The 19,144-nt window shown below is 38.0% G+C and overlaps 1 protein-coding gene across 2 annotated transcripts; it reads right to left on the reverse strand.

Moving 5' to 3' along the window:
* Positions 1–3,830: 3,830 nt before the first annotated feature.
* bsg (basigin) lies at positions 3,831–18,986 on the reverse strand. 2 transcript variants are annotated; one of them, XM_085399430.1, is made up of 8 exons: positions 18,774–18,985; positions 9,163–9,331; positions 8,322–8,410; positions 7,497–7,636; positions 6,945–7,218; positions 5,291–5,315; positions 5,091–5,163; positions 3,831–4,954 (listed from the first exon to the last, which is right to left on the reverse strand). In XM_085399430.1, exons 1-7 carry the CDS (start codon positions 18,976–18,978, stop codon positions 5,103–5,105), a joined length of 963 nt encoding a protein of 320 aa, XP_085255556.1. In that variant the 5' UTR covers positions 18,979–18,985; the 3' UTR covers positions 3,831–4,954; positions 5,091–5,102. The 2 variants fall into 2 exon arrangements, with proteins under 2 accessions (XP_085255556.1, XP_085255557.1); XM_085399431.1 differs by lacking the exon at positions 5,291–5,315 and having other exon boundaries at positions 6,932–7,218; positions 18,774–18,986.
* Between the last annotated feature and the right edge of the window lie 158 nt (positions 18,987–19,144).

Below are 19,144 nucleotides of genomic sequence, written 5' to 3' on the forward strand. Positions count from 1 at the left end.
CAGGAACTGGCAGTAGGACTGGGAGTTGAGCTTGACTCCATCCTCAACCCGAAAAGGCCCCACAAGCTCATCTTTGATGATACCAGCCCAAACCAGTACTCCACCTCCACCTTGCTGGCGTCTGAGTCGGACTGGAGCTCTCTGCCCTTTACCAATCCAGCCACGGGCCCATCCATCTGGCCCATCAAGACTCACTCTCATTTCATCAGTCCATAAAACCTTAGAAAAACCAGTCTTGAGATATTTCTTGGCCCAGTCTTGACGTTTCAGCTTGTGTGTCTTGTTCAGTGGTGGTCGTCTTTCAGCCTTTCTTGAACTGAACATAAGTTCCCTGCAATTTCTGAAGAATATTACAGTAAATCTGGCTGAAACTTGGCCCAGACGTACAGCAGGTTTCCCGGAGGAGGGATGTGTTGAAAGTTGGACATCAACTACTCAGGATGATTTTTAATGAATTTTTGAAAATTGACATAATTCTATTGTACTGACTGTATTAGATTGAATAAATGTTTCCATTAATTTCTGAGGAATTCTACAGTACATCTGGATGAAACTTGGCACACAGGTACAGTAGGTGTCCCAGAGAAGGAATCTGTTGAAAGTTGGACCTCAACTACTCAGGATGATTTTTAATGAATTTTTGAAAATTGACATAATTATATTGTATTGGCTGACTGCATTGAATACAAGTACCCTTTAATTTCTGAGGAGTTCTACAGTAAATCTGGATGAAACTTGGCACACAGGTACAGTAGGTGTCCCAGAGGAGGGATGTGTTGAAAGTTGGACATCAACTACTCAGGATGATTTTTAATGAATTTTTGAAAATTGACATAATTCTATTGTACTGACTGTATTAGATTGAATAAATGTTTCCATTAATTTCTGAGGAATTCTACAGTACATCTGGCTGAAACTTGGCACACAGGTACAGTAGGTGTCCCAGAGGAGGAATCTGTTGAAAGTTGAACATCAACTACTCAGGATGATTTTTAATGAATTTTTGAAAATTGACATAATTCTATTGTATTGACTGTATTGAATTGAATATAAGTTTCCTTTAATTTCTGAGGAATTCTACAGTAAATCTGGATGAAACTTGGCACACAGGTACAGTAGGTGTCCCAGAGGAGGGATGTGTTGAAAGTTGGACATCAACTACTCAGGATGATTTTTAATGAATTTCTGACATTTCCATAATTGTATTGACTGTATCGGGCTGTTTCATTGTAATTTGTGTGCGCGCGCGCGCACGTGTGCGCGGGTATAGGCTTTCAATCGGCACATAAAGCGAAAAGGCGCTACCGTAAAGACTGGTGTAAAAGCGCAAGGAAATTTATGCGGCGGATAAGAGGCGGCTGGCTTGACCGCGGCTCACAAATGACGGCTCACTTTACCGCGGTCTCTGTTCGGTGGTGTCGAGCCAAACGGACTTTAACGTGTGTTTGAACGAGCTGACGGTTCACTCGTTAAGCTGAAAGAAAGAAAGATGCTTTAATCACAGGAGTCACACATGTGTCCACTGTACAATCTGGGAACTCTTGTTTAGCACTCGTAATAACACAGACACTAAATCCTCCTTCTCTTGTGCTATTTTGTAGCAGTGTATACACCTGAGACTGTCACCTGTCTGTCTGTCCTGCACTCTCTCTGTTTCTTTCTCTCTGATTGTGGAATAAAAGTATGAACATGTATTTATAAGTTAAACTTATGTTTGAATCCTGCAGCTTATCACACATTTGATTTCCAAGTGCAAGTGTCCAGAGTGAGGACCGACTGCTTTGCACGCCTGATGATCCACCAGGACAAACTCAGTGTGTGAGGAAGAGGAGGAGGAAGAGCCAGCAGTAGCTGACAGATGGAGAGAATAGACAGACTGTTCCCTGTTTGTGAAGGACTGCTAGGAAAGTTTAAAATAACTCATTGTCTGTCCTGAATCAGTCTTATTAGGTAATGTTCAAATAATTTTATCATTCCAGTGTTTTCTGTTACACACTATGAAAGGCAGCAACATGTTTAATATTCAGAAACCTAAAGTATGTATCAGCAGCAGAATGGACCTCAAAATAAATGTTTGTTTCAGTTCTATGAAGCTTTGAGTATTTTGGATTAGTAGAACTGCTGTGTTTGTTGCATCATATTGCTGTAATTGTTTATACATTCTGAGGTAAGTTGATCTATAGTGTTACATCATATTCTATAAGGATGTTATGTGTTTGTATACTTTCTGCTCAGTTTTGCCATTTAGCAGAAGTCAGCCTGTTTAAGGCTCTGATATCTATTCTGTGTGACTTAAAGCAGTTATGACAAGGTCTGATTTTCTCACCCAATAAAGGAATATTTCATATCAGTCTACTCTTCATTTTATCAGAAACAGTTTTCACAGCTCATACATTTTCTTTTTACACATATGTAAGCATTAAGCCAAATGTAATGTAATGCCAACATATTAAATGAACATTTTTTGTGTATAATGCATCTATATATACACACACTGTCAAAGATACTTGTCTTTGAGTGAAGATTTAAGGTGATAGGCAATATAAATAACTGCAACTTGAATCTTTGACCCAGAGTTCAAGCTCACTGCTATCTATCCATCCACACACATCTAGATATATCTATATCTATCATAATCTGACAGTAAATATAATATTGGCTCAACTATTCAAAGTGATGTCATGACAAAAATGATTGACCAAAAAAAAAAAAAAAAAAACCCCAAACATTTTTTCTCCTTCATTTATGTCACACAAAGCTGTATGAAACGTTTCTCGCGGTTAGTATCATGGTTCCTAGGCAACCTGAGTAACGCGACGAAGGCTAGACCGTCCCATTTCACAAGCCTCTCACTTCCGCACTTCTCGTACGTAGTATGCGTACTTTAAGCGTGCGGTCTCTTAATTGGCACACAGCCCATGACAAATGATTAAACACAGACACTCATGACAATTGTGTGTGTGTCTGTCTATGCACTACTGTTTTGTTACAAATGCAGCAGGTAGGAGACCCAGTGTGTTTGACTACCCTTAAAAAAATGGAAGAGAAAAAAAAGCTGGGAACAGGAATTTGAGGTCAACCATGTGGACAATCTGCTTCATGTATCTGCCATATCTGAGTTCCCCTTTTTGTAAGTTTCAATTTGTTGGTAATTTAAGCACATTCAAACTGACTTTGTACATTTCTGCAAAGTAATAGCATGTTGTTCAGGTTATAACCTGACTTTAAAGTCAGTGTTGAAGGGAATAAGTAAAGCTGAACTAGGGGTCAGTCAATTTTCATTCAACCTAAGTTCTTAAGAAAATACCTTCATTTTATTTTATAACAACAGGAAAACTCAAATCATGATTGAAAAAAAAAAAAAAAAAAAAATCAAGTAACCTCCACACCCAACAGTGAAATGCTGCCCCCTGGTGGGGACAGCTTGGAATTCTGTGAAGAGTAAATGCCTTAAGAACAGGTACTTTGTTTCAGTGAGTGAGCTGGTTTAGAAAGAAACTGATTATTTTTTGTTATAATGGGAAGTTGCTGCCAAAATTGATTATAAAAGTTGACATTTAAATATCAAAATTTGTTTCTTTGTTTTTTGTTCAATGAACCTTACCGTCCAAAATAATCTCAATGTATTTTAGTGTAACCAATTAAGCTATAATGCTGTTAATTTCATTTACAAACCCCAAAGAATAAAACTTGGATACGACAATAATAAAATACTTAAATACGTTTCCATTAAATTGCAAGACCAAGTATTTTCACTTTAGGATTGCTTTCTATTGTAGCTTACCATTTCTAAACCACTTGAGTAGCTGTAGTTGAGTAACAAGACCAGACAAATTTTAATACCTTTAATTTATATTGTGCAAGTTGTACAGAGATGTTGTTCCATGTAGAAGGAAAGTACAACAATTGACACAATTCTGGTTGACTAGGTCTCTCAAACTGTGCAATTCCGAAATGGTAATATCCAATCACAACACTACTCTTGGTTAAATGGAATATATGGCTTCTGAGTCATCTATACAATGAAGGGGAAGAGACAAGGATCCAACAGTCGCACACAACCAGTTCTGATCACACTGAGCGAATAAAACTAAAACCAATATTTGTCAGCAATTTGCCTGTATAAGTGTGTAGCATTAAAAGTTGCATTTGACAAAAGCAACATCTCTTGCACTTGGTCCTTAAACTTCAACCGTGTATGTGAAGTCGGCAACAAAAGCATCGATGAGAAACGCAATCTAAAATATTTAAAAAGGGAAAAGCTTAAAAAAAAAAAAAAAAAATTCTATTCAAAACACTAGTTTCTTGTGGTAATAAAGGTAGCACACATTGAATCTTAGCTATTATTTCTGCAGCAACACATTAAAATTTAGTGGTAGGTAACAAAATGCAAAAAAGACAAGAAATGGTGGCTGTTAAGGCAAAGTGTAAAACTCTGCTAAGGGAGGTTTGTGGTGAAGGGACAGAACATGTGAATTCAAATGCCCTTCATTATTTTCTATTCAGAGTGGCAGTGATTCATTAGGATCAAAACAACTGCTCAGATCCTTTAATTGCATCTTGGTTCGATTTATAGATCACCATTTCAGATCGGAGAATATAAAACCAATGACTGATGACTGAGGTCAGTGCAGGAAGCATCAGCATTAACAGAAAATAACCACAAACTACGCATTCCTCATGTGAACACTAATGATTTTTGCAACAACACACGTGGCTAAAACAGCATTTAAAAACTCATGCAATATTTGCCCCATAGTCTCAAGCAGAAATTTCACACTATGTTCTCTGGCTGCACAATATGGAGAGGGATATAGAAGAAACCAAACCAAGAGGAAATCATATTCTTTTAAACATTAAACACCCAAGCACAAAAAGGTACTTAAAATTGCAAGGTGCACAGTATATTGTGCCACACAGCAGCTGAATCCTGGAGTGTCGTCTGGACATCCATCTATGCAAGGGGGGGGGAAGAAACTTTTATTTTTTGAAAAAAATAAATATATATATCCCATTCCTTACAAATAAATTTGCAGACACAGACTAGCCCACAAAATGCATTATTAATTTTAACAATTATATTAACTCACCTCTTTCAGCTTTTAGTTAGAGTTCCTTTGCCTCACATTCTTGTCTTTGTGGTTTGCATTAGAATTGCTCTTCCTGAAACACATTGAACAAAATGAGCTCCAACAGCAGCGTTTGTGTCAATTTTATTGCTATAGCACATTTAAAAGCAACAAAGTTGACCAAAGTGTTTCACAAGGTAATTAGCAAAGATTTCACTTACAGAGGAGCAGATCCTGAGTCATCATCTGGACAGCAAAACAGGATCAATGACAAATGGAAAAAAAACAAAAACAAAGTTAAAATGTTTTCTCTGATTGGTGTGAGAAACCCACGCCATCCCCAGCCCACAATGATAGTAGCAAACGTTTTAATCGGTAACATGACTGCAATGGTGTTATGATTAAATCCAACTAAACACAAATAGAAGCATGCCCAACTGTTGCATTTCTGACATTTACATAAAACCCATTTAACAATTACAATCATTTGTTCTTAGTCATATCATATAATGTGGCTTTTGGCATGTCGTGTAATAATGTTTAACGTGAACATTTTTTTTTTTTTTGCACTGGCTTGATTCCCCCCTTTGTATCACAGAGGCTCATGCAATTCAAGCAAAGGAAGACCAAAGGAAGACTACAGTGCACTGCTGTGGTAACAACAGTAAACACCTTTAAAGTGGCAGAGCTAACACACATCCTTGTATGTCCTCTGGCCATATTCACACCCGAACAGCATGTATTCACAGTATGGCAAAAAGTAGGCTACCTCTGCAGCCAAATGATGAATGACACAAATGGTATATGATATACTGATCTTGAGAAGGTTGCCTATTATGTATCATGCATATAGTACAAGATGCACAAAGCATGCAAACAAATAGTTGAGACCTCTTTTCAACCTACCCAAATTCATGTCAAACCATTAGAGCAGTTTAAGTGTCTCATTTGACTCTTTCATTGGCTCAAACACACGTGTTTAAAAACCAAAACAAAGTGAAAGAAATATTTGAAGCTTGCGCTGTAAGATTAAGGGCCAGTGAAAGAGTGAACAAGTCTTTGAGCGCATTCCTCTTAGAAGTGGTTACTATGAAAGCAGTTCATTCAGACTCCCACTGCCTTTTCCACGCGGTCATCTCAGTTCAACCACTTCAGTCTGACATGCAGTTTTGTTCACTTACCAAAATGCAAAATCAGCAGCGAACAGAGAAGTAAAAATGTAAATAATAAAAAAATAAAATAAAATTTCTAACACAGATTCTTTACACAGTGGTGGCAGCTATTTCCTGATCTTTATTTTCAAAATGAAAAATAATAGTTAAAAATAAATAAATTAATTAAAAAAAAAAAATTCAACTACATCCTGCATCTCTCCATAAAAACCAACAAGTTGCTTTCATAGTCTCAAAGGGCATTCAATTTTCTGATCTCATTGCTTAGTACACTAGGTCTACAGTTTGAAGTGTTCTGGTTTTAATTGTAGTTAAATGACTTATGAAAAAGAACAAGTCTTTCCCGCAAAAAGAGGAGCTGCAGGTTGACAAACAGCCGGTAGCTGGTATTACACAAAAACCATGGAATAATAAAATGGTATGTAGTTTTTTCTACTAAGAATTCCTAATAATATCAAAATGGCCCAAAAGGTTTTGGAAGTCACCAACTATTGCAGCCAACCGACAAAGATACTTGTGAGGAGTCACTACATAATGACTTCAGCTTATGCTGATATTTGCAAGGGAACTGTTGAAATCCCAGCATTTTCTTCATTGCTAAAAATCAAAGATGAAGGCAGTGTTGCATCATTGTGCTAATTGCAATTTCAATATGAAATAAATAAGGATGTAATGAGTGGTGTAGGGGACATAGCATACATACCGTCATTGACCTCATCAGGCTTTCTCCTCTTCTCATAGATAAAGATTATCGTGACAAGGATGATGACCTCTGCCACGATGCCAAGAAAGGGCCAGAGAGCAGCCAAGCGACTGCGGACACGCAGGTTGATTTTGTCAGTAGCTACGCCGAGTTCGTTACTTCCAGAGCAAATGTAATGCCCAAGGTCACTGTCGATGTTCAGGTTGTTAATGGTCAGACTGGTCTTGTTGGGGGTATTCTTGATCTCATATTTCTCAGTTCCATTGGTGATACTCTGAGGGTTAGTGAATAACAAAGTGGTTAAAACCCAAAACATAGTTTGCCAGTGAATGACAAACTAAGCTAGAATTATGCACAGTTTAGTGAACTGGAATAAGACCATATCTACAGTGAAACATTAAGACTGCTGATGATAATGAGGTTTTTTTTTTTTTAATATAATCGTAATGCTCAGGTATGCACTGTGAGAGCTTGTAGAAATTTCAACTTGAGACAATATTAACTAAAGTGTTAGTGAACATTAATATCATTCTGAGTGTGACAGAAACTCACAACTTGGGTTTCCTCGTCGTTCTGCTTGAACCAGAGCCAATCAGTAGGTAGTGGATATCCATGACTCACACAGACCAGCACAACTTTGTCATTTTCATTGCCGTGCTCAGAGTGCTTGTAGGCAGCGACATGGGGAAGTGCTACAGCAAGAAATGGTACATTAATTCAAACTACAATATGACAGTAAACAGTAGATTAAATAACCCCATTTCACATAATTATTATAGGACACCTAAAAACAGAAAGCAATACATCATTTAAAATGCTCTCAGACATATTTAAGTTCTTCAAATAATTCTGTTATGTGGAAACTGATTTTTTCCCCTCACATGCAAGTAACATCCACCCAGTTTGTAGCTCCAACAATATAGATTTTTTTTTTATAAAAACAATTGAAATAATTGTGTTAATTATGGTGAATATTAGCAAAGCACAATCATCAACAAACATCATCGAAATAGTCAGAAATAACAGGAAACGTGTATTCCCTCCCCAACCTGCAAAGCTCCTCTAGAAGTCAGGGAGGAGAAAAAACAAAACAAAACAAAAAAACCCACCACTACACAGTTAATGTCAATTTCACATTTTCAAGCATTCAGTATGACAGCATGGATTCATGATAAAGACCCTTTGACCATTCACCAGAGCACAACATAACGTAACACCACATGACTCCTGTAACCTAAACCAATAGTTCAAGATATTGCAATGTAGTACAAGTCTATATTTTTAATCTGCAGGGTATTATTTAAAAACTATTTGAAATTGAACAAAAAATGTTAACTTATCTCTGAAAACATCTTTGATATGCAACTCTCTACTTACTTCTGACTTCAATGGTCTGCTTCACTTCTGGATCAGTCAAGAACACGCATTCATACTTTCCACTATTGGCATGAGTGATCTTCTCCAATCTATGGGAAGAAAAAGAATCATTTATTTGAGAATAGTTTAACAAGCTTTGTTTTTTCTTTAAGACATTAGTAGCCAACAAGTGACTTAGGACCACTGCTGAAACCCCTTTAATGATGGCGATTAGTTTTCCACTCTGCCAAGTAGAAAATTCACAATAGATCTCCATTTATGCTCAAGAGCGTGGTAAAACTAAAGCTGCTTATCCACCCAGCAAATATTTCATATTTTCCCCCTTTATTACAATCGACCTTTTGTTTGGTGCTACTATCCTGTACAATCCTGCATTCTATCTCCAATGGGGAATTAAGGTCAAGCAGAGTGAGCACACAGCTTTCACGGCTGCCAAGACTACCAGTAAAGCTGCACGTCTATGCAGTCCATCTCTCTGCTAATCAAGAGCAGTGAAATGCCTGTATGGTGCCCCTAGCTCTGCTGCTAAAGCCAAAGAGAAAGTAGTGAGAGGGGGAGATCGTAGACAAAGACGAGAAAATGAAGGATAGCAAAAGGCATGTATACCAAACACAGCACTTTAAGGCACAGCAATGGTAAATATTTACAAGCCAATTATACTTAGCCAATCATTTTAGTCACTCAGTGTTTCTAATTAGTTAAATATGTCTGGCCCACAAAAGGCTTCTGTTGGAAAAGGTCTCTCGCTTTACCAGCATATGGTAAACAGCATAATATTCTGCAAGACCAGCAGGACAGACCTGCCTACATGGCACATGGATGCTTTTTTTTTTTTGCTTACTTGTGGGTAGTGTGATGTGTGTTGCCATCCTTTTTGGAGCTTTCAATGATTTTGCCATTAAAAGTCCAGTGGGAGCCCTTACTGGACATGCCGGCATCTGTGAGGTTGCAGCTGAGCACAGCAGAGGTTTGGTTGGTGACTTCAGAAGGTTCAGTGTGGATGTTTGGTGCTTAAATTGAGTAAAGAAAAGAAAAAAAAATTGAACATAACACATTATTTATAAATATACCAAGTAACAAACAGCATTGGCTTCAAATGCATCATTGCCACTGATTGCTTATAAGATAGAGTTACAATTTACATTTAGATCTTGACACTCAACAGCTGTCTTTAAAAGAAAAAAAAAAAAATTCTATTTGACACGATGACATCACAGGGAGGGAAAAATGATAGAAAACCTCTTCAAAAGAAAGAAAAAAATTATACACATCCTGTGAAAAATTCCCTGTGGTTCTGTTGGATTATTCTAACGAGTCAAATAACTCCACATCTCAATTTAGAGGCTACAACATAAAAATGTTGTAGAAATTCCATGTATATGACAATCCTATGCGCTCATTCACCAATGAGCAAGGAGTGGGAAAAAAAAAAAAGAAAAAAAAAAAGAATATATAAATAAAAAAAATTAAAAAAAACTTTAAAATTAAATGTAGAGGCAAACTATCCAACTTGCCTACTAGCCTCAATGTTGTCAGGTACACATTTATGTGTCAGCTTTGCTAAGACAATTGTTGAGTGTTGATTGGTCAAAGAAAAATCCAATGATTTCCAACTAAGCTTTAACATGTTCAAACTACTTTACAAGTTTAAAGATTAATAAGATGGGAGAAATAAAACAAAACATGATGACAAATAAACCATGAAAACAATGTGACACACGCACAAGTTCTATACAGGTGCACAGAACTTTCTGAAAAAGGTGGAGAGCTCCCCTCGTGGGAGGGAGAATGGGAATTACACTGGAAAGGTAATGAGCTACAGAAAGGTCATGGGGAAAAATTATTTAATTCATGCAGAAGAAGCAACAGCAATAAAAACTGTAAGTTTAACAGCCAATTGTGATAATGGTGAACTAAAGATGTTTAAAATGAAGCTCCAATTGGATAAAGCAACATTACTCGAAGTTCACAAAAAAGAAAATAAATAATTAATACTGGGCCACAAGGCAGAAAGATGCCCCATGGCTGAGAATCCATTTTTACAGTTAGTTGCCATCTTCTGTACCTACTGTTCAGTAGGCTATAAGCCACAGGGATGGTCTACAAGCATGAACAATAGGGGCATTGCCAGTGTTAGTACCAATTAAGGAAAATGCAAGCAAATTAAATTTCTAACAAGAAGCAAAGCTAATCTGACGCCCCTTTTTTGGTTTTATGACTAAATAGTTAAACCGATCAAATATTACTTTGTTCATGTACAATAATAATCCTGAAGGAGCCATTTGCATATTTCCAACCTTATGACCAGTATTATATACAAGAAAACCTACCATAATACTACCCAAGCCTTAAATCGAGAGGGGAAAAAAGGCATCAGATTGAACATATGTACTGTGTCAGATAATACAGGGTTAGGGAGCTATGGATGTCATAAGACGAGGTTCATTTTCTACTAGGGAACAACCTTGGACCTTCTCAGGAAAGGAGGAGGAGTGTGTTTACTGGGTGAAGCAGGATGGAAAGTTCTGGTCCGGGAAACACGGCAGAGGTATGTAACAGGAGATTAATGTCCGGGACTTAACTAATGAGGAGGTAACAGTCATCTACTTTGACTGGGGGGGGTCTCCTCAGGTTCACTCTGCCACTCACTTTCAATCACAATAACGTTTGCCTGCGAGCGGATCCACTTGATTTTTGGCGTCTTCTTCAGTTCATTGCGGTCAGGGTCGTTGGAAGCACGGCACTCATATGTGCCAGAGTCTTCAAGGGTCAGGCTAGTGAGGTGTATGGTGCTAGTGGCATGTGCTATATATGTGGCATTTATTTTCACACGGTCGTTCCGTGCCCCATCAAACAGCTGAGTAAAAGTCTCATTTGGCTCCTCGCCCTCTACAAACCACCACTGCACCTCAGGAATAGGGTTCCCTACAACCTCGCAATGCAGCTCTCCACTGTCATTGGTTAGCTTCATCTGAGACAAAGGGGACTTGATAAAACCCGCTGAGCACAGTTTTAACGTAAGCCCAGCAAACAAATTGAACATTTTTGAATGTGATGGGGTTAAAGCAAACCAAATGATTTAATGAATTGATGGTAGAGTGCAATGGTGAAAAAGCAACAAAGAGAAAGAAAAACAGTTAATACACAAATGAAATAAAAACATGAAAGTAAGCACACACACTCAGAAGAGAAAAAAAAATAAAACAGATCAGAGCATCATGTTCACCCAATTTCTGTAGAAATGTTTGTAATCATTTTGTCCTCTTATTAATGCTGGGTAGATTAATGAAAACATTGATATCCAATATAAGGTCTGTAGGTTCTGACTAGTTTGTATTGACTGGGCTGGCTCTAGGGGAAATAGAGTATAACACTCCCTTAAGCTAATCAAGTTTAAGATAACTGTTACACTTAATCTTGTGTCCATCTAGAGATTTAACCCTCTGGGGTGCCCAGACGCACTGGCGTGTCCAAAACACATGACCGATTTAAGATGAGGAACAAGCAACAAGATGCAGCCACTCCGAGTCTCCATTTAAACTATATACAAGTTGTTAAGTTGTCTTGATAGGCTACATAAAGTGAAAGAGCAGTATAAAAAGCTAGTTTTGAGACGTGAAAGATGTGTGACATTTGGTGTGTTTGCAGTATATAGTTATTGTGTAGTTTATTCGTTTGTTTTGTTTTCTGTCTCAAAACAAAGAGGACACTAGTGAATGCCAAAGTTGTTGCCAAAGAGCCCCATAAAGGCAGATTTCAATGCAAATCTGTCTCCAGGTAGAAAACAGGATGAATGAAACACCTTCTGTTGTCAAGCTGGCAGGTTTTTGGCCTGTGATGTGTTCCTGTGCTTGTGGTGGACAAAAAAAAATATCTTGTGGGGGTATCACATAGGGCTGGGCCATATCATACCGTTCACGGTAATACTGGTATAATGTCGGGCAACGATAAGAAAATGAAATATTGCGATAGAATATGGGTAAAACGTGCATGCGCAGTGCCTTTGTTTTCATACGCACATGGCGGCGACAGAATGAAAAGGGCGAAAGCAGATTGTTGAATGAAACAGATGAACCAGAACTGGTTTGTAAAAATGCTGCAACTTCAGTGGTGTGGAACTGGTTTAGCTTTCGTCCATCAGATACACAACAAAACACTATTTTTGGTAGAGCATGCTAGCGGGCCATCATTATTACAGTGTTTTTTGGCAAATACGGCACACTTGAAATCAATCCTCTGAATTTTCTGAAAATCAGTGCTCCTTATAATCCCATGTGCTTTATGTATGAACTCTGGTTGTGTTTACTGACCCCGAAACGATTTTATGTGGTACACGGCGCTCAAAAATCTGTCAAATGTTTTAGTACGACTTTGCTAAGCTACGAACCTGCACCGCTTGATGGATTGTCGGAGCGTTGCGGCTATCGTAGGCCGGAGCCTCGCAGAGTGATACGTACTGTGCTTCAGCATAGTATTACAGTATTCTGTGTGTATAACCTCTTTTTAAGTTTTTTGGATATTATACATGGTTATGCTGAGGATATGTCGGCCAATTTCTACTGGCAATGCCTTTTGGTTAAACTGTCAGCGAGGAATTTGCACTGTTAACTTTTTATATAACTTTAATGCACATAAAAAAAAAACAGCTGATCAAATACGTTTATTTTTTTGCACGAATAAAGTTGTGGAGTTGCAAAGTATTTTGTCTAGTGTCAATTATATAGTTATCGTAAATTTTCAAATGTATATCATGATAAAGGGCAGCACGGTGGCACGGTGGTTAGCACTGTTGCCGCACAGCAAGAAGGTCCTGAGTTCAATTCCAACATCAGGCCGGGGTCTTTCTGTGTGGAGTTTGCATGTTCTCCCCGTGTTTGCGTGGGTTCCCTCCGGGTACTCCGGCTTCCTCCCACCGTCCAAAGACATGCAGCTTGAGGGGATAGGTTAATTGGAAAATCCAAATTGCCATTGTGTGAATGGTGTGAATGTGCGAGTGAATGTGAGTGCGAATGGTTGTCTGTCCCTGTGTGTTGGCCCTGCGACAGACTGGCGACCTGTCCAGGGTGTACCCCGCCTCTCGCCCTATGACAGCTGGGATAGGCTCCAGCGCCCCCCGCGACCCTGAAAAGGATAAGCGGAAGCGAATGGATGGATGGATCATGATAAATTATTTTTGGTCATATCGCCCTGCTCTAGTATCACAGATAATTTGTGTGGCATCTTATTATGACGCCTAATTGTTCTGCAATTTAAATTTCTGTAACAGTTTTAAATGGTTGTACACACAGAAAAAAAAAAAGTCTTTAAAATTTGTTATACATTTTGCATTAAAAGTAAAAATAAATAAAATTTCCTACTTTGTGGTTTTTAGATCAAGTAAAGTAATGTTAACCAAGGCAAGATAAATAGTTTTTAAATGTGAAATATAAAGGTAAAATAAAAAGTAGTCAAAAACAGCCAATTACACCCTGGGCCCCAGTGGGTTATTAACCAATTTGAGTAACTTTGTATGTATTCACACAGGCTCTGTGTCGAGCATGAGCAAAGTCCAGTTTGATTAGTGTAACCCCTGCCATTGTACTTATGGGGTGGCTGTAGCTCAGGTGGCAGAGCAGGTCAGCCACTAATCAGAAGGTCGGTGGTTCGATCCCAGGCTGCATGCCAAATATCCTTGGGCAAGATATTAACCCCATGTTTGCCTACTGGTGGTGGTCAGAGGGCCCGGTGGCGCCAGTGTCCGGCAGCCTCGCCTCTGTCAGTGAGACCCAGGGCAGCTGTGGCTACAGTGTAGCTTGCCATCGCCAGTGTGTGAATGGGTGAATGACTGAATGTAGTGTGAAGCGCTTTGGGGTCCTTAGGGACTAGAAAAGCGCTATACAAATGCAGGCCATTTACCATTTACAGCATGATTGCTAACCATTAATGCTTCCTTCAGCTACATTTAAGGAAAATTATTTAATTAAAAAGAAAAATCTCTGATAATGCTTTGAGGGACACTGTGTCACCGCTCTCAAAAACATCTAATTAAGCTACAAAAAGCATAAAATTATGACCCCCACTGTGCTATGGAAGAATGCTTTTCCCAAGTATGTGATCTCTCAGTCAGACTGCCAAGAATGGCTGACAAAGGTAGGTGCAGACAACAGTTAATGATCCTTCAATCCTTCAGGCCAAAGGCTGTGTTTTCATCATTCTGGTGGAAGCTGAAATTAACTGTGACCATGTTTAGGCTTTTGAAATGGGGGTCAAACTGCACCACTGCAAAGGAAAAACTTTTGAAAAGTTTTGAAATGTGATTTTTTTTTAAGCCATATCTCCAAGATCTAATTAAAGGCAAATAGGGATGACCAAGCTGATGTAAAGCCAAGCCACAGCCAAACAAATTTTCTGTCAATTTTTTTTTTTTTTTTTTTTTAAATTATTGTCTGGACTCTAAGACTGCCGAAATGTGTTGAAATAAAATTTGAGTCCTTTTTGTATTTTCCATTTGTTTTTGATCAATCTAATTTATAGGATTCATTGCTCTGTTAATATCAAGTGTAGTCTTTGTAATCCAGTTGTACACTGGATTACATAGACTAAATGCCAGCATTAAGTATTAGCAGTTACACAATACCTTGGAACGTTTCGTCTTTAAAAAACAAAAAACAAAGCTTTCCCAGGTCATCCCTAAAGGTAGGTGGGAAAAAAAACAAAAACAACAAACAAACCAAAAAAAAAAAAAACCCACAAAAGAAGCATGCAGAAGCTTTTGATGAAATTAACACAATTTACAATGAATGAAAGAACATGAAAAAAAAAAAAAAAAAGCAGATGAGGTTGAATGAAAATGTTTTTGAATGAATGAAAAAACTAAATTGTGGGCATATAACCCATCTGCTGCACAAGGTTCAAACAACAGTTCAAATGGGTGCTTCTGCCAGGCTGGTCAGTACCAAAGTATTGATAAGCAGATGGACATGTGGTGTTACTATTCATACTCGAGTGCAATTAAAGCACTCCAACACAGGAATTTGAAAATATCAACTACATGACCCCTGCCGGTGTCATAAACACATTTGTCACAGAAATGTTCATATAACACTGCACATACCACATGTTAAATCAGTTTGCCGAGTTTGGCTAATGTTAACAGCGCTCAGAGCCTGCTGTTCTTGCAGGTTAGTGTCCACCAGCCTGTACAGAATGTGGTTATGTATTGCCCTGGTTGAAGTTATGTGTCAGTTTATGCCCAACCAACTTGTATGAAACTGCTCATCTCAACATTAGAAGTACTAATTAACTGCATGGGTTTGCATAGCCGCTGACCTACTTAATGGTGTCAAGAGCTGCTGGATCTTATACATGTTTAACTTTCGTTGTACATTAATGAAATACAGATTTTTTTTTTTTCCCAAACAGGTATATTTCAAGTGTCCACTGCCAAGAGTGGCAGAGTTTAGCCACCTGCAAAAAGTGCTATGTCTAAAGGGGTGTCCCTGGACTCTAAATGTGATCATTACCCAGACACCACTTGGATGCAGTTAGGCTTACATTCTCTTCAACTAAAACTACAAAATTTCCAATTTAACAATAGATATAGACCAGACAGAAGAAGAACATCTGTGACGCTGTAACAAGAGCTGCAGTTTCCTAGTTTAGAATGGCTTCTCCATGATTACCAAAGGTCACCTTAAAAGCACATGCTTTTTAAAAGTTCAAAATTAAATATAGTTTAGGCCTCAACCTCAGAGTGACAACATGAATGTTAATCCAATTCACTACAAATAGCCCTCTGCACTAATAACATGAGAATCAGTCTGACGTGCTACATTTCTGTGTACTCAAAAAAAAAAAAAAAAAAAAAAAAAAAGTACATGTGGGGGATTATTTGACAATAAGCTAAAACCTGTTAGGCTATTTTCAATAGCCACATAAATATATTGACGCTTTTACACTGAACTGTTCATCCCAATTTATGTTTTTTAGTCACGTGACCATCATGGAGACCTTGAGGCCACAACATTATTCCAGCATGTGATCACTTAACACTCCATAGTACTGCACCTCAGGTTAATATTCCATCTGTTTGAAGAAAAGAGAGCTCAGAACATATTACAAAAAAAGAAGAAAAAAAAACTCTTTACAATCTAAAGAAAGCTCTCACCCAAGTATTGCAACAACTAAAAATAACAGTCCTCCCAGTAGTCTATCCCAGTTTGGTGATACTTATGTGAAGAATCCCCTTCCATACATCAGAATGAAAGCAAACAAAGAGTCAATGGATCATTAGTTGCAGGATCAAAACAGCTTTACCGAGTACTTGTGAAAAGTCAGTAATATATTGATAGATGGGGACTAATGCAAAAAGCCACTAAACACACAGAAATGTTGTCATACTCTACATTTTGCTAGTAGTCGTTAACAAAACGAGTTGCTAGTCCCAACTGAATAGCTATTCGACCTATTAACTGGCTTAGAATAGGGAGACCCAGCCTTGCTTTGTACTTTACTTGGAGGTTTGATGTAATAACTATGTATAGAAGGTGGTGGTTCTAGTAACATCTTTTTAATATTAATATTATTATTATTATTATTATTATTATTATCATCATCATCATCATCATCATCATCATCATCAATAATTTAAAAATAAAAATGGGCACAAAACTGTTAAACGGCTACAATGAATACACAGGTGATTTAAAGTCTTTGTTTAAGCATGTATTAAAGAAAAAAAAATTGTTTGGAAATAATTTCAATACAAATAGCCCTCTGTAGCATATGCCTACATAAATAGGTCTCACTCCCACCCACCACCCAGATTTTGGACTATGGATCTAGAGGGCACTAATCAAATAGAACACTTTGTCCTCTTTAATAATTTGGCTACAGGAGACCCATAAAGGATGAACGTGAACACTCAAATGGATAGGAGGAGAGAAAAAAAATCTGCCACCTTCAGCACTAATGCTTAGACGCTTTTATCATTAAAGCATAATTTTACTGAGAGCAAGTTAAGCAGACTCAAAATGGTGGCCAATAACAAAATGGGTGTGTTTTGAACACCATTCACAAAATTACTTGAACTGAATACTGAACAACTGATGTGTTAAAATTGCTTTTTTAATGCTTGCTTGCTCCCCTTCTCACTCACACAAAAACAACAACAGTCTTATCTACCCGTCTACTCTGTAGCCTACTTTTCATGCCAAAGTTAAACTAACAACTAACAAGGAGGTGAAACTCATGGGAGGTCTAGTGTTACTCGTGATCTGCTCCAGAACTGTTTTTTCCAAAGCAGAAAACAATGAAAGGCATGAGGGCTTCTGGCTCTGGCTTAAGTGCATGTACACATAACAACCAAACATACTGTGCACCGGTACAAGCTCCACAAAATTTAAGGTTCCAGTGGTTTTATCCTCTACTGGTAATCAAATTACTAACATTTTACAAGGTCTCAGTACACGGAGTTCCTCATTTCTCTGGATTGCCTTTGTGATGAAATTCTGAGCGGAAAATTAGTCATCTCTACTAAGTAGAGCTGATCAAATTTGTGTGAGCCAAAATTCAACATTTAAGATAGTTCATTAAAGAAATTTCAAGACCAGAGTTGTTCAGTCTTCCAAAGAGCCTCACCTAAAATTACCAGCTCATAATGACAATGCTACACATCGAATAAATACAGTCTTGTGACGCCTCCAATACTGGAGACTGTCTGGGTCAACCGGCTGATCGTCTACATTTAGTATGAACATGCTATCGGTATTCAAGCTGAGCAGTTTTGATGTTGTAAGCCATGGCCGATCATTAAGGGACACACAGAAAGGGCAATTTTAGTCTTCAGTAGATTGAGAAAACCGAGTCCTGTGTTCGTTAAAAAAAAACCCCACAAGATAACGAACAGTACGAACTGTTAGCAAATGTTTAGAACATTACGCAACTGCCAGTTACATTTGAGCAACGTAAAAGATTAGAAGCAACTTGAAACAAGCTTATTTTCCACCATTTGTTGTAAATTAACATGTCCCACGTGACCTCACATTTACTATTAGCTAACGTTTGGAAAATCTTAAAATAACATCACCCAGAAATTGTTCGACACAAGGAGCGTTCTAAATGAACAAGAAAGAACGAGGCGAAGGAGATTTGTAATACTAGCGATATATACCATGTGTCACGAAGCGGTTGGAAGGGTTTTTATGTATCGCACAGAAGCAAATCGGCTAGCTAGCAACAATGCTACGCCTATGTTTTCGACATCATGTTTCTAACCGTTTAAGGACAGCTTTTAGGTTTTTATATAGAACGGTATTCAACATCGAGAATGAAAAATAAAATACCAAATGCGACAAACATTACTTTTACAAAGCAGGGACACTGAAATCTAAACAAATAAATTAATAACGATAATATTCGCAGTCAATGCAAAGTCTACATCTTCGAACAACATGGCTGACACAGAATTCTTACCTGTGGAGGCATCGGCTCGCCAACAGCTCAACAGAAGGGCAGTGACAGCCCACAATAACTTCATTGTTGATAATAAATATTTACTAGGTCGTCGAATAACCTCAACGTTAACCGCGTTTAGCTGAATGTTCTCTCCGCTGATTGTACGGACTGAATGCCCGGAGCTGAGCCGATGCGGTTGTCCTCCAGTTTTCACCTCACGCATACGCCCTGATCAGCACGTACACCGTGACGTTTTTAGAGGCGTGGCTACTTTTTTGTATAATTCATGCAACCCAAAGTAAAACCTTGTTCCATTTTTATATTCCATTTAATAAAATTCTATTTTTGTTTTAGCATCACAATATCTTAATACATTTGAAGTTTAGCTC

Source organism: Rhamphochromis longiceps, linkage group LG23 (assembly GCF_057381845.1).
Source record: "Rhamphochromis longiceps isolate RC_006_pf linkage group LG23, R_longiceps_female_GT1.1, whole genome shotgun sequence".
In the NCBI taxonomy this organism is placed as follows: Eukaryota; Metazoa; Chordata; class Actinopteri; order Cichliformes; family Cichlidae; genus Rhamphochromis; species Rhamphochromis longiceps.